This window comes from Pelophylax lessonae (genome assembly GCF_965119305.1).
Source record: "Pelophylax lessonae genome assembly, chromosome: 4".
Classification (NCBI taxonomy): Eukaryota; Metazoa; Chordata; class Amphibia; order Anura; family Ranidae; genus Pelophylax; species Pelophylax lessonae.
In genome coordinates this window covers 615,740,996-615,757,233 of record NC_138771.1, presented here as the reverse complement: position 1 = coordinate 615,757,233, position 16,238 = coordinate 615,740,996, and the positions used below count along the sequence as shown (strand labels likewise).

Below are 16,238 nucleotides of genomic sequence, written 5' to 3'. Positions count from 1 at the left end.
GACAGCATGACATGGAGGAACACGGGGGTCCCTGGGTGTGACATGGAGGAACATCAGGGTCAGTGAGTATGACAGCATGACATGGAGGAATATTGGGGTCCAAGGGTGTCACATGGAAAAACATCAAAGTCCCTGGATGTGACACGGAGGGACATTAGGGTCCCCAGGTGTGACATGGAGGAATATGGGGGTCACTGGGTATGAAAGCATAACATGGAGGAACCATCAGATCAGGGTCACTGGGTATGACATAGAGGAGTATTTAACCCCTTCCCTTTTTTTTTTGGGGGGGGGGGGGCGCAAGTAGCTGGTCTTGCCTAGGGCGTAAAATAGTCTAGCACCGGCCCTGCCTAAGACATTGTGCTGCCTCGGTCCAAGAATGAAAAGCTGCTCCCCCCCCCCCCCCACACGCCCACCAAAAGGCCCCCACATCCATTATTTTATATAAATATTAAATTTAGAAAATACTATATTTACGGTTATCTTCTTCCATAACTCAACACCAGATCAGTCCACCAACACCCGCTGTCTGTCCTCAGTCCTCCTGCCCTGCGTGAGATGGAGTGCGCTGATGTCTGATGTCATTGCGCACACCCACGATCACGTGAGGGACGTTCCCCGGAGGAGCCACTCCGCCTCCTCATACTCAACAGTTAGCACTATGGGCGGCAGTATGAGATGGGGAAATGCCACCTGTAACGCACCGCAAACTGATGAGACTAACAAAACTGCTGGGATAAAAAATTGGCAGTCAATTTTCCGCCTCTCTCCAAGTGCTGCCTGGGTCCAATAGACCCAGCGGGACCCATGGTAGGGCCGACCCTGTAGCCATAGCACAAAATGTTGAGCTGCAAGTCAACGTTTACTTCCTAAATGCAGCAAGATATCCTCAGCAATGGGCTCATGTGAACCTAGCCCAACACATTCTCTTTTCCTGGCCTCATAATTCTATTTTACAGATCACATCTCACCTGTGAATTATTCTGAGATGACTCTGGAGCAATGTCAGACTCACTGCAAAGACAAAGAATTCAAGTTAAATATATTCTATTAGGTTAAAAATAAATAACTGAAATATTTTATAGCAATAATAAAAAATAACCAATTAATCAAACCAGCAAAATAAATAAATAAATAAAGGAATATATATATATACACAGTATCTCACAAAAGTGAGTACACCCCTCACAGTTTTGTAAATATTTTATGATATCTTTTCATGTGACAACACTGAAAAAATGACACTTTCCTACAATGTAAAGTAGTGAGTGTACAGCTTGTATAACAGTGTAAATTTGGTGTCCCCTCAAAATAACTCAACACACAGCCAATAATGTCTAAACCGCTGGCAACAAAAGTAAGTACACCCCTATGTGAAAATGTCCAAATTGGGCCCAATCAGCCATTTTCTCTCCCCGGTGTCATGTGACTCGTTAGTGTTACAAGGTCTCAGGTGTGAATGGGGAGCAGGTGTGTTAAATTTGGTGTTATCACTCTCACTCTCTCATACTGGTCACTGGAAGTTAAACATGGAACCTCATGGCAAAGGACTCTGAGGATCTGAAAAAAAGAATTATTGCTCTACATAAAGATGGCCTAGGCTATAAGAATATTGCCAAGACCCTGAAACTGAGCTGCAGCATGGTGGCCAAGACCATACAGTGGTTTAACAGGACAGGTTCCACTCAGAACAGGCCTCGCTGTGGTCGACCAAAGAAGTTGAGTGCACGTGCTCAGCATTATATCCGGAGGTTGACTTTGGGAAATAGACAAATGAGTGCTGCCAGCATTGCTGCAGAGGTTGAAGAGGTGGGGGGTCAGCCTGTCAGTGCTCAGACCACACTACATCAAATTGGTCTGCATGGCTGTTGTCCCAGAAGGAAGCCTCTTCTAAAAATGATGCACAAGAAAGTCCACAAAAAGTTTGCTTAATGCCCCGTACACACTTGCAGATCGTCGGCCGAACGATCGGCCGTCTTTTGTCCCCGGGCTGTCGTGTCTGTTGAAAAGTGCAGAAGACTGCACAAGAATTTTGTCCGCTGACTACAGCCGACTGCAGAAGTGATGTCATGTGATGGTTAACTTTCCCTGTGTTTTTTCTTTTCTGAGCATGCCCAGTCTTGCAAATCTGCTGTCTGTCGGCCGAATTCTGTATTGACTGGCGAACAATCGGCCGCTCTGGTGTCGGCATACAAAAATTTTAATGCTTGCACGACAGATTATTTTCGGCCGAAAGTGCACTGTCGGAAGCATCATACTAACAAGCCGAAAATCGGCCGATCGGTCAATCTGCACGTGTGTACGGGGCATAAGACAAGCAGACTAAGGACATGGATTACTGGAACCATGTCCTGTGGTCTGATGAGACCAAGATAAACATATTTGGTTCAGATGGTGTCAAATGTGTGTGGCGGCAACCAGGTGAGGAGTACAAAGACAAGTGTGTCTTGCCTACAATCAAGCATGCTGGTGGGAGTGTCATGGTCTGGGGCTGCATGAGTGCTGCCAGCACTGAGGGTAAAGGTGATGGATTGGCCAAGCATTTCTCCAGACCTAACCCAAAGTGAAACCTGTGGGGCATCCTCAAACTGAAAGTGGAGGAGCTCAAGGTCTCTAACAACCACCAGCTCCATGATGTCGTCATGGAGGAGTGGAAGAGGACTCCAGTGGCACCCTGTGAAGCTCTGGTGAACTTCATGACCAAGAAGGTTAAGGCGGTGCTGGAAAATAATGGTGGCCACACAAAATATTGACAGTTTGGGCCCAATTTGGACATTTTCACTTAGGGGTGTACTCACTTTTGCTGCCAGCGGTTTAGACATTAATGGCTGTGTGTTGAGTTATTTTGAGGGGACAGTAAATTTACACTGTTATACAAGCTGTACACTCACTACTTTACATTGTAGCAAAGTGTCATTTCTTCAGTGTTGTCACATGAAAATATAGAATAAAATATTCACAAAAATGTTAGGGGTGTATATAAATAAATATATATATATATATATGTATATATATAATAGTATAGAGTGCCTCTATACTATTTCTGGATATATATATGTGTGTGTGTATATATATATATATATATATATATATATATATATATAAAAATAAAAAAATATACTGTATATATATATATATATATATCCAGAAGTATTATAGAGGCACTCACAGGTCTTGCAGAGGAGGCAGATTAAAACTGCAGCGTTTGTTTATGAGACCTTAGATGTAGTGGTTGCATTAGTATTCATTTTTGAGACCTCCTGACCGAGGGTGACAAAGTTCAGTAACTATACTGTACCCATAGAGGAGCAGCATTGTCCCTCTAGGAAGGAAGTGTTTTAAGACTACAGAACACTCACCCCCCTCTCCTCCTCTCTATAACAAGGGGGAGGTGTTCCTTAGTTCACAGACAGAACTGCGAATAATACTAATTGATAACAATCAGCAGCAGAATAGGATTTCAGGATTTCAGCTGGTTGGATTTCTGGTAGGATCAACATGTATTTCCCTTGCGCTTTTAAAATAGAAATAACAAAACACAATCTATGGCATATAACAGACCAAAAAAAAAGTCAATACATGCAGTTTTAGGGTTTACATAAACTTTTATCCGCTTGTACAGTTATTGGTTGTATTACCCTTTCTCACCTGTAGGCGGCGATCTTTTATTTACTCCATGCAAACCCAGTTAAACACCAAAGCAATAAAAAAACATTTAACAAAAACACACAGCAGAACGTCACAAGGAAATTTTTCGGAAGTTTATTTTTTCCCAGTTTCACAAAGTAGTAAAAATAGCTTGCTGGCAATCTTGATATATTTCTAAAAATAACTCTTTAATTCACCGATATTAAAAAAAAAAAAGGAATTGTCTTTTGCTTTCAGCTTTTGCACTGTGCTTATAAGACAGGGAATTACAATGGTTTCATGGCCATGAAGATGTATGTTTGTGGTATTTCCTGTAAGTGATGAAAGTTGGTGAATTCTGAGTCACCCTGTGTATCATGTGTCAGTAAGGAGAGTTATGCTGGCCATACACTAGCCGAAAGATCGTTCGAAAATCTGTCATTTGGTTCGATCGTTCGTTTTTCATCCAGTTAATGGGCACAAATAGAAAATCGTTTTTTAACTTTTCAGAGCTGAAAAATCGAAGGAACAGTTTTGAAAATCCGTCGATAAATTGAAAAGTTAATGTGTTTGCACTAGGTATATGTGTCAAACTGAACAAAAAATGTTTTCATTTATGTCCATTTATGTCCATTGAACGATTTATCATACAAAATTCGGTCATTACATGAGGGTACGATCGTCTGCTCTCATGGACGATTTTTAGTTTTTTGAAAATGAGTTTGCCCGATATTTCGGCTAGTGTATGGCCAGCTTAAGTCTGTTACCTGTCAGACAGGAAAGTCGCTCTGCGGGTGAAATGGACTCTGATTTCTGGCAGATAACGTTCTCACACTCTTCTGACTGATGGATAAAACAGGCAGCCTTTCCTTTCTGGCAACACAGAGATTGAAGCCGGCCATGCACTGATCAAAATTTGGCCAGTTCAGCAGGGACAGGCTGAATTTCGATCAATGCTTGGGTTCTGTGGTTGCATAGGAGTTAATCGGTTCCTGCTTGATCTGTATATTCTGATGCCAGCATAGTCCCTCCACTGTCAGAATACAGAGAAGAGGATTCCCCCATTCACCTCCAGTGTGTGGATGGGGAAATTGGGTCCATTTTTTTTTTTGTTCAACCCAAACTGACTCATCTATGTACTGCATGACTCCCTATCTGGCTGATACTGTAATTATAACAGACTCTCTCGATAGTCAGAAACTGGCACCCCCTGTCTCTCAGGCTAGACGCAGACTGACTCCCTGGGCTGGCAGTTAACCCAGACTAATCTCTTGGCTGAAAGGTACCCCAGACTGACTCTTACAGCTGAAAGACTGACTCTCTGGGCTGGCAGTTAACCCAGATTAAGTCTCTTGGCTGAAAGGTACCCCAGACTGACTCTTACAGCTGAAAGGTACCCCAGAATGACTAATTCAGCTGAGAGGTACCCCAGACTGACTCCTACAGCTAAAAGGTACCCCAGAATGAATCCTTCAGCTGAAAGGTACTCCAGACTGATTCTGTTAGCTGAAAGGTACCCCAGACTGACTCCTTCCGATTAAAGGTACCCCAGAATGACTTCTTCGGATGAAAGGGACCCCAGAATGACTTCTTCAGCTGAAAGGTACCCCAGACTGACTCTGACAGCTAAAAGGTACCCCAGAATGACTCCTTCAGCTGAAATGTACCCCAGACTGACTCTTTTAGCTGAAAGGTACATCAGACTGACTCCTTCAGATGAAAGGTCCCCCAGACTGACTCCTTCACCTGAAAGGTACCCTAGACTGATTCCTACAGATGAAAGGTACCCTAGACTGACTCCTTCACATGAAAGGTACCCTAGACTGACTCCTTCAGATGAAAGGTACCCCAGACTGACTTCTACAGCTGAAAGGTACCCCAGAATGACTAATTCAGCTGAAAGGTACCCCAGACTGACTCCTTCAGCTGAAAGGTACCCCAGACTGACTCCTTCGGATGAAAGGTACCCCAGACTGACTCCTACAGCTAAAATGTACCCCAGAATGACTCCTTCAGCTGAAAGGTACCCCAGACTGACTCCTTCAGCTGAAAGGTACCCCAGACTGACTCCTTTAGCTGAAAGGTACCCCAGACTGACTCGTTCAGATGAAAGGTCCCCCAGACTAACTCCTTCAGCTGAAAGGTAACCTAGACTGACTCTCTTAGCTGAAAGGTAACCTAAACTGACTCTCTTAGCGGGAGGGTAACCCAAACTGACTCTTTTAGCTGAAAGGTAACCCTTACTGACTCTCTTAATTGAAAGGTAACCTAGACTGAATCTCTCAGCTGAATTATAACCCAGACTGACTGTCAAAGTTAAAGGGTAACCCAAACTGACTTTCTTAAATGAGCGGTAACATAGACTGACTCTCTTAGCTGAAAAGTAACCTAGACAGACTTTCTTAGCTGAAAGGTAACCCAAACTGACTCTCTAAACTGAAAGATAACCTAGACTGACTATTATATTTGAAAAGTATCCTAGACTAACTCTCTTAGCTAAAGATAACCTAGACTGACTCTCCTAATTGAAAGGTAACCTAGACTGACTCTCTCAGCTGAATTATAACCCAAACTGACTCTCTTAACTGAACGGTAATATAGACTGACTCTCTCAGCTGAAAAGTAACCCAAACTGCTTCTGTTAATTGAAAGGTAACCTAGACTCACTCTCTTAGTTGAAAGGTAACCTAAACCGACTCACTTAGCTGAAAGATAACCCAAACTGACTCTCTGACTCTCTTAACTAAAAGGTAACCTAGACTGACTCTCTTAGCTGAAAGGTATCCTGGGTTACCTTTCAGCCAATAGAGTCAATCTGGGACACCATTCAGCCATGAAAGTCAGTCTAGAAAACCTTTCAGCTAAGTGAGTCAGTCAGTGTGCTGTCTATTTTGCAGCCCATAGATGGATGTTTTTTTCATTCAACCAGCAGGTTGAACGAAAAAAACTGACCCAATTTCCCAATCCACACATTCGATGTGGACAGGGTGTTCTGACAGAGGAGAGACTTCCCCACCATCAGAATACATTGATCAGCACTGCTGGCTACAGCCTGCGGCACTGATCAAGTGGGGAAAATCCTGCAGGCGGTTGTACAGAAATCAATCAGTAGATCAACTTCTGTACAGCCTCCCTGCCCATACATGGATCAGAAGTCGCCCTGTTCAGCAGAGATGAATTTTGACCCATGTATAGCCAGCTTTAGACAGGAGAGTCAACCAGTCTTGCTGTCAGACAGCAAAGCTTTGTTAGTCATTCAATGTTAGTCATTCTATATTTGTTAGTCATTCACTTTGTTAGTCATTCTATATTACTATATTATATTTGTTAGTCATTCACTTTGTTAGTCATTCTATATTACTATATTATATTTGTTAGTCATTCTATATTACTATATTATATTTGTTAGTCATTCTATATTACTTGCCAGACTATAGAGGTAGGCTACCCTATACACTAGTAGAATAGTGTTCAGACTATCGTTACAAATTTTGAAAAATAGTTCCTCAGCACATTCACCCTTCCTTGCCTAGTTGTCCTGCTATCATTGAGTCAACTCATTTTGTTGAAAGGCCTTCAAAATTTGAGAGGAATCACAGACATACTGTTGTTTTAGATGCCTCAAAAAAGTTTATTGCAATATGCACAATTTTTCCCAAACAAAAATCACATTTACAGTTATCATTGTGCTCCTTCAGATAAGAAACAAAAACATTTTCCATCCTGCCTTCCATCCTTCAAATTTTCTTGTCACCATGAAAAAATGTTTAACGATTTAATCTCACTAACCATTAAAAAATGCAATGAGCGTACCATAAATGAACATTTTCCTTCAAGATTCTACTGGTGTATAGACAGCTTTAGACAGGAGAGCCAGTTAAGGTTACCAGAAAAATCAACCTGCTGTGCGGCTTGTCAAGCAGCAAAGTTAAGGCCTGTACACACGATCAGATTATCGAACGATCTGTCATCCGTTTTTTGTTGCATGCTATTCTCATGTGGAAAGTGAAGAGGTTATTTTCATACGAATTTTCCTGTACGACAGAATTCAACTTCAGAAGTGATGTCATGTGTTGGATTGTTTTGTATGTGTTCTTTTGCCTCTGAGCATGCCTAGTCTTGCACTTAAGATTTTTTACAGATGAAAACTGTACTAATTAACCACTTGCAGACCGCTCACTGAGCTGGTACTGAGGCAAAGTGGCTCGTTATCGTCCAGCGACGTAGACCTACGTCGCTGGACTCCTCCCCTTGTGGGCGACGTCACAGCGGTCACAGTCACAGCGGGAGCCGGGCCAGGGGAGGAGCGGCGGTGATCACCGCCGCTCTTCCCCGATCGTCGGGGAATCAAGTTTGGAGATCCGCCCGCTTGTGTAAACAAAGCGGGCGGATCTCCTAAGTGACAAACAGTGACAGATTGCAGGGTTCAGCATAGCTGAACCTGCGATCTGTCCCTGTGTCACTCGGTCACCTCCCCCCACACACGTTAGTAAGCACCAGGCATACATTAACCCCTCCCTCTCCAATAAAATTAACCCCTTCCCTGCCAGTGTCATTTTTACAGTAACAGTGCATATGTATAGCACTGATTACTGTAGTAATGTCACTGGTACCCCCATAAGTGTCAAAAATGTCAGTCATGGGTCCGATCTGTTCGCCGCAATGTCGCAGTCCCGCAAAAAAAATCGCAGATCGCCGCCATTACTCGTTAAAAAAAAAAACACCAAAAATGACAGAAATCTTTACCTTAGTTAGTAAACGCAATAACTTTTGTGCAAACCAATCAAAATACGCTTATTGTGATTTTTTTTTTACCAAACATAGGTAGCAGAAAACAAATTGACCAAAAATTTGAAAAATTTTGATTTTTACATTTTTTTTGGGGGGGGGGGGGGGGAATTTCATATAAAAAAATGTGAAAAATATTGTTATTTTTTCAAAATTTACGCTATTTTTTTGTTTAAAGCACAAAAAGTAAAAATCGCACAGGTGATCAAATACCACCAAAAGAAAGCTCTGTTTGTGGAAAAAAAAGGACATAAATTTCGTTTGGGTACGGCATCACACGATCGCGCAATTGTTAGTTAAAGTCGCACAGTGCCGAATTGCAAAAAGTGGCCTGGATGTAAGACAGCAAAATCCTCCGGTGGTAAAGTGGTTAAACGAAAATCGTACGTTGTGTTGACGTACGATAAAAATTTTATAGCATGCACATCCAGTTTTTGTCGTCCGAAAATCCATAATGGGCTGTCGAAAGCACTATACTAACAATCCGAAAATCAGCAGATCGTTCGTCGGATGAAATTTCCCTTCCGATTTTCTTATCGTGTGTACGGGCCTTAAGACTTTCATGCAAAGGAGGCTGACTTGATACTATTACTTGGCCAGGTGAGCCAGAGTTTGACATGACAGAGTCAGTCTAGCGGACAGGTGAGATTGAGGGTTATCTGTCCATCTCTGCTTTAGCTGTAGCGAAGGTTTAGCGCTCTATATATTACCTGTCTGACATCTGAGACAATTGCTCCATTTCATGCTGAAGATGATGAGGAAGTTCATCTTTTTGCAGGTGTTTGTGACACAATGGACAAAACAGCGGTCCAGAAAGAGATGTTTTCTTATCTGAAATACATAAGTGGAAGACATAAGAGGATGAACAGTGAGGGAGGTGACCATGGGATTCTGTATGAGTACACACAACAATAAAGTATGTCAGAGATCAGCTTCTGTTGAACAGGCAAGGGCAATGCATGGATGGACATGCCGAACCGGACAAATTTTGATCCATCTACTGCCAGCTTAACCTTATTATATCGGCGTTAAGTATTTTCTTCTCTATTTTTATACATTCTAAGATTGTTATTCTTCCTTTGATGCTACCTCTTGGCATTAAGTGGTTCTGCTAAGTTTGTTGACCAAACGGTATTCTTAAATTCTTTTCCAGGTCTGGTATGGCAGCTCCACTTTGAATTTTAATTGCCTTTTAACAGTCAGTTTTGCAGTTTTTTTAAATCCTTCTATAATGTCACTAGCCTTCTGTTTTCATAAGTGTACATAATAACTATAATGGACTTGCCTCCCTTCCTCTGTAAGGCTATAACAGCCTCCACTCTCCTTGGAAGGCTTTCTACAAGATATTGGAATGTGTCGGCGAGAATGGGCCTCCATAGACTCCAAAGAACATTGGTGAGGTCAGCTGCTGATGTTGGACAAGAAGACCTGGCTCGCAATTGGTGTTGTAATTTATGTAATAAAAAAAATCTTCCCCAGGTCCCCAGGAAGATGTCATCTATGATGAAACGCATGGGGAAGGCGTCACCACGTGATACCTGGAAGTCGGGCGGCTGCGTCCTGTGGATTCTGCCATTTACAGCGCTGTTTTTCTCTTATACATGTGAGTTTTATACCTTGTTTAAATAAATATTTTTGCTACATACTTCACTATGGTGGCCCTTATCTTTTTATGGTGAATTGCGGGAGAGTTGATTGCCCGTACTGCTTCTGTATACCGTGGTGTATACCATCTGGCTTGGCTTGCAGTGGAGATTCGAGAGGGATCCATTGGAGTGGATTGGGTTCATAACCCCCATGGTCTATTCTGAAGGGCCTGATTACATATTCCTTTTGGTAAGCGCATTAGCGTGACTTTGGCACTTTTGACACAGTGGAGGAAGAATTACCTAACTGTGGTGGAGGATTTCTGTTTCCCTGCACATCAACACACTGTTTTGGACTATTTATTCTTTTATATTTACGTTTATGGTTTTTATTTGTTTGGTTACCTTATCCAATCACTGGAATTAAGGTGGTGGTGCTTGATTGCATATTTATATATCCTTCTTTGCTTGACTGTTTATTGTCATTTACATCACATTATATGTATATGTTGCATTAACATACATTACTTTTGATAGTGTTGTAATTTATACCAAAGTTGTTCAGTAGGGTTGAGGTCAAGGCTCTATAAAAGTACACTCAAAAGAACATTTGTGAGGTCACCTACTGATTTTGGACAAGATGATCTGGCTCGCAATTGGTGTTCCAATTTATCCCAAGGGTGTTCAGTAGGGTTGAGGTCCAGGCTCTATAAAATTACTTAAAGTAGGACTTCAGTCCCCTGATATTTTTGTCTTACCCCTCCTTGTGGACCTGAGATGTGTGACATGGACATTGCAGGAGTCAGTGAGTACCCTACCTTTTTCTCTCAAGGAAGTGCTGTGGTGCAGCACCTAAATGGCTACAAACCTTATGAAAAAACTTAAGGAAATATTGTGGGAGAGGAAGGGGGTAGAGCCATTAGGAAAAATTACTTTAATGGTTGTAGGTTGGCTTTAAGTTCTTCCACACCATGATCATCAAACCATGTCTTTATGGAGCTGGCTATGTACACGGGGGCATTGCCATGCTGGAATGGAAAATGACCTCCACCAAACACAAGATTGAAGGTACACAATTGTCTAAAATTGCATTGTACATGTAAAATTGCAATGAATATGAGATTTTTTCCACACAAATAGAGATTTCTGGTATTTAATCACCACTAGGTTTTTTATTTTTTGCTATATAAATGAAAAAAGACCTATAATTTTGAAAAAAAAAAAAAATGTTTTTCTTATTTTCTGTTATAAATTTTGCAAACAAGTAATCTCCTTCACTGATGTCTACTAATCAAGCTGCATAGATGGGTACTGATAGGCTGCACTGATGGGCATTTATGAGGAGGCACTGATGGGAAATCATGAGGCGGCACTGATGAGGCAACACTGATAGGGGGGCACTGATGGGCACTGATTGACAACACTGTTAAGCACTGATGAGGAAACACTAATAGGCGGCACTGATGTGCACTGTTAGGCGGCACTGATAGGCTGCACTGATTGGCACTGATAGGCTGAACAGATGGGTCTGCACTGATGATCAGTGCCCTGATTATCAATGTGGATGATGTCTTGAAAGCCTCTCTGGTTAACGGCTCTCCTTTCCTCCCACAGACACAGAGTTGGAGGAAAAGACCGTTGATACATGTTTACATGTGATCAGCTGTGATTGGACACAGTTGATCACATGGTAAAGGGCTGCTGTGATTGGCCCTTTACCCTGATCTGTGATCAGCTGTGTCCCCAGGACACAGCAGTCACAGAACGTCTATTGAGGCCCTCCCAGAACTGGACGACCATGCTGTAGCTTTCATTTGGCTATAACATGGTCGGCAAGTTGTTAATTAAAACTGGAGAGTGCAAACTCTGGTGCAGATCTGCATAGAAACCAATCAGCTTCCAGGCTTTTTTTTGGGCAAAGCTTAATTGAACAAGCTGGAGTTAGAAGCTGGTTGGCTACCATGCATAGCTGCAAAAGATGTTGCACTCTTTCGTTTTAGTGAATCAACCCCCTTGGTGTAGCAAGATTAATATAAAGTCTCTTATTAAGGTAAGTTCTCTAGCCTTTAACTATTGTTGTAGCAGAAGCATTGCTATTACTTAGTGAGGCTGGTTAACCCCCTGGCAAACTCTCCCTTAGCCTGCACAGCAACAGTGCTGGGGTCCTGTGGTCAGTTCCCATTATGCGCACTATCTGCATGGAGTTTGTGTTCTAGTGTATGGACCTTGCCCTAATCTGCCATGCCCCTGGATCAAATTTAGCTGCAGTCAACCTAAATTTTCTCTGGAAAATCATTAGGAGATTTATTAGCAGTGTTGCATGCTGGGGTGAACTTCCAGAAGGGTCTTTGCCTCCTGGGCTTTTGGCAGGAGAGGAGGTCTTTTGTCATTACCCCCTGGGTTACTGGCAGGAGAGGAGGTCTTTTATCTTTTCCCCTTGGGTTCCAGGCAGGAGAAGAGGTCTTTTGTCTTTGCCTCCTGGGTTGCTGCCAGGAGAGGAGGCACTGTTGGAGGTCTGTAATTCCCTGCCCTGCAGCCTGAGGAGTTCCTTTACTAGAAGATAAGCCTGGGTGTGTGGCCTGCAAGAGCTTGTTCTACCTTGTTGGAACATCTGCAGAAGAAGTGTCCTGCTGAGTAGTGTCCTGGAGAACTGGGTACAAGCTTTTGCAGCTGGACTTTACATGGGGCTTTGTCTACTTGCTTTGAAAGGTCCATAGTTTTGTATTGACTGTTTTTGGCGCAGAAGTTTTGTGTTACATTTTTTGTTGCTTTTTTGTATCCTGTACATTTTTTCTTATTTTTTCCTGTACATATGTGCTTTACCAAACTCCCAAAGATTCTAAATTGACTGGCGCCCAATACTTTTTATCCCTCAAAGAGTCAAAGATTCTGCTCTCCGGTTTAAAATTCTAAACCTGAAGGTTCTCCTCATCTGGAGGATAAAGGGGTGCGACACTAGCTTTAGGCTTGCTTTAGTTTCCTCATACTGTGCCCACACTGGTTGGACTGTTGGCATCTGATTAAATTGGTCCTAATTTCAATTTCCTGTATGGGATGAAAGACCAGTATACTTCTGTTATCTATAGCCTGTTTAGGAAACCCAATCAATAGTCACAATATGACAGCTTTTTATTTTTATTTTTTTATTTTAAAGCGGAGTTCCGGCCACAAAAAAAAAATTTTTAATGAAAATCCCCCCGGGACAGTCAGGGCTAGTGCATTCCACAATGGATAGCCTCTGATCTGTCCCGGTTCGCACTTACCATTTAGAAGAAATACTTACCTTGAAAATTTCTTCTCCAGCGCTGCCATCTCAGGTGTGGGCAGCTTGAAGCCAGCGCGATCCTCTTCTGCGTCCTCTTCCGTCCTCTTCGGTCCCACAGTGCACTGCGCCGGCCCCGCTGTTACTTCCGGGGCTGCAGCGTCATCCCTGCACAGCTTCTGGGCATGCCCAGAAGCTGTTTAGCAAGGTATGAGGCGCCTGCACCGGAACTGACGTCGGGGCCGGTGCAGACGCATTGATTCCTGGGAGCGATGACGTTCAGCTCCCAGGAATCATTGCAAAGCGGAAGTGACGGCACGGGCCGCGGCCGTCGAGGGAGGAAGTGGAAGAAAGGTGAGTATATTTTTCTGCAATTACAAGGTAAGTAAAAAAAAAAAATCGTGACTACCCATTTCTTTTTCAGGTGACCTAGAAGAAAGCGGATGGCCCAAAATCGACTATGTCGATTTTGTGGCCGGAACTCCGCTTTAAGTCCACGGTGGTGCAAGACCTACAAAAAAACCCCCGTAAGTGAACAAAAAACGTGCATGCGAAACACACACACAAAAGTGCACTTAAGGGTGTGCTTTAGTCCACCCCCCGAAGGGGTAGGACTTCAACCCTGATCCCCTGGGGCACAAGGCTCCTGACAGGGATTAAGGTTTCCATGGTCTGCCTAGCCAGAAAGCCTGGCAGACCCCATTCTTCAGGCCAGCCGAAGCTGACCCCGAATACTAGGTCAGGGGGCTCTCCCGAAGAGAGACCCCCCAGAGGCAGGGGAGGAAGGAACCTGAGGGCCACACATCCTCCCCCTAGGCTTCAGGGTAACACCCTACAATCCGTGAAAACATACACAAAAGTGAAAGTGACAAACAGTGAGGGAAATAAATAGAAAATAATAAAGTGGCCATGCCAAATGTGCACTGGGGTCGGGTCCTAGGGCCTGGTAAGCAAAAATTGCCCCGGACTTTAGCCAAAAGGCCCAGCCCATGAGGTGCAGAAAGAAAGAAAGCAATTTGGTGCTGTGACCTTGTGCCTGTTCACACTGTGGGGTCCCACACCTATGTGTTACTAAGAGCACCCCTGGGGCGATTACCCCCAGGGGGCCCAGTCACCGCAGACCTTCTACCCTCCTGGCCCCCTGGCCAGACAAGGTAGCCCTTTCAAATCAGGAGGTAATGGACCCTTGCAGCTTTCTCGGGGAGAACTTACTCCCGGCCTCCAATTACGCTCAGGCGCTCCGGTTTCAGTCTCTGCAGGTACTAACCTTCCAGGTCCCCATCACTCCAGCAGGTTTGCATATGTAAGTTATATGTATGTTCACTTTGCAAAGTGAATGTTGATAAATAAGGTGAACCTGTGTTCACTTGATTACTCCATTATGGGCAAGATTTAAAAAAAAAAACAGGATTTTTGCTAGCGCAGAACAGGTGAATTGGACTGACCTCATCTCCAGTTTATGTACTAACATTTACTTTGCTAGGCGAACACTTTCAATGTCTCTAAAAGGGGTACAAATTCCGTGCTTATGGATAAGAGCTAGGCTGCAGCCTACCTCAAAATATAGTCCAGTGGGCTATATCGTACAATAAAGAAATGGAGTGAGGTAAAGTGGCGCCGGCGCCACTTTACCTCACTCCATTTCTTTACTTTCAATGTCTCTACACAATCAACCTGATTGACTTTAGATAATCAACACTATCGACTTTAGTCAATCAACCCCATTGAATTTAGATAATCAACCTAATCGATTTTAGACATCAACCCTATTGAATTTAGATAAGCAACCCCATTGACTTTAGATAATTAACCCTATCGACTTTAGATAATCAACCCCATTGACTTTAGATAATTAACCCTATCGACTTTAGATAATCAACCCCGTTGACTTTGTGACACTAAACTGCATTGAGTAAGACTTATGTTGACTTGAAAGTGCAATATTACCCTTGTGTACTGACTTGTCATCCCAAATCCAAAAACAAGGAGTTTATTCTTCATGTAAGGACCATTGGCAGAGCAATACAAGAAGCATTAGCGTCAGTAGCTGAGCCTAATATCTCCTAGGCCAGATACCTTCTAATGCTAATTTCCAGCACACTTGGTGGGAAAGCGGGCTGGGTGCTCCTGGTAAGGTTATGCAGTGCTGCTTCCATTGTGCCCTATTGCCGTCAGTCTGTGGTATATCCAGAGGAGAGGCAGGCTTTACTTCATGAGAAAAGTTTCAGGAGAGTCTGTAGAGTACAATGGAGTGTTTGAGAGATAAACTGAGGATACATTGTCCAGTTATAAAGGAATGGGGGTCCCTGGGTGAGCAGCAAGCTATTGTCACAGGGGACAGGCTGAGTAATGATGTCTCAGCCACACACACACTGATTCAGCGTGAATTGCTCATTTTACGCCTAGCTGGAGGCTGCATTCACATAATCACTTAACACCCTGCTCCTCGTACCCCCCCCCCCACCCCCAATCCTCCTCCCTACTATTAGTGTCAGCAGCAATTAGCACTGCATGGGGGGTATGACCTCTCCTGACACCCAACCCCAACCCGCTCTGCATTCCACTGAACAAAGAGCACTACCCATCCATTATCTATCTATCCATCTATCCATCTATCCATCCATCCATCTATCCATCTATCTATCTATCTATCTATCTATCTATCTATCTATCTATCTATCTATCTATCTATCTATCTATCTATCTATCTATCTATCTATCTATCTATCTATCTATCTATCTATCTATCTATCTATCTATCTATCTATCTATCTATCCATCTATCCTCATACTGTATCTATGCAACGTTCCATTATCTCATATCTATCTATCTATCTATCTATCTATCTATCTATCTATCTATCTATCTATCTATCTATCTATCTATCTATCTATCTATCTATCTATCTATCTATCTATCTATCTATCTATCTATCTATCTATCTATCTATCTATCTATCTATCTATCTATCTAT

The 16,238-nt window shown here is 42.9% G+C and overlaps 1 protein-coding gene across 1 annotated transcript in view; it reads right to left on the bottom strand.

The window, feature by feature from the left end:
* The window catches only part of LOC309552835 (E3 ubiquitin-protein ligase Rnf220-like), a gene marked incomplete at its 5' end in the record, with an annotated part of 64,873 nt that overhangs the window by 33,179 nt on the left and 15,456 nt on the right, over positions 1-16,238 (bottom strand). The window contains 2 exons of the mRNA XM_082253744.1: positions 972-1,014; positions 9,126-9,246. Coding sequence (XP_082109870.1) covers positions 972-1,014; positions 9,126-9,246 — 164 coding nt within the window. The remainder of the gene's footprint in view (positions 1-971; positions 1,015-9,125; positions 9,247-16,238) is intronic.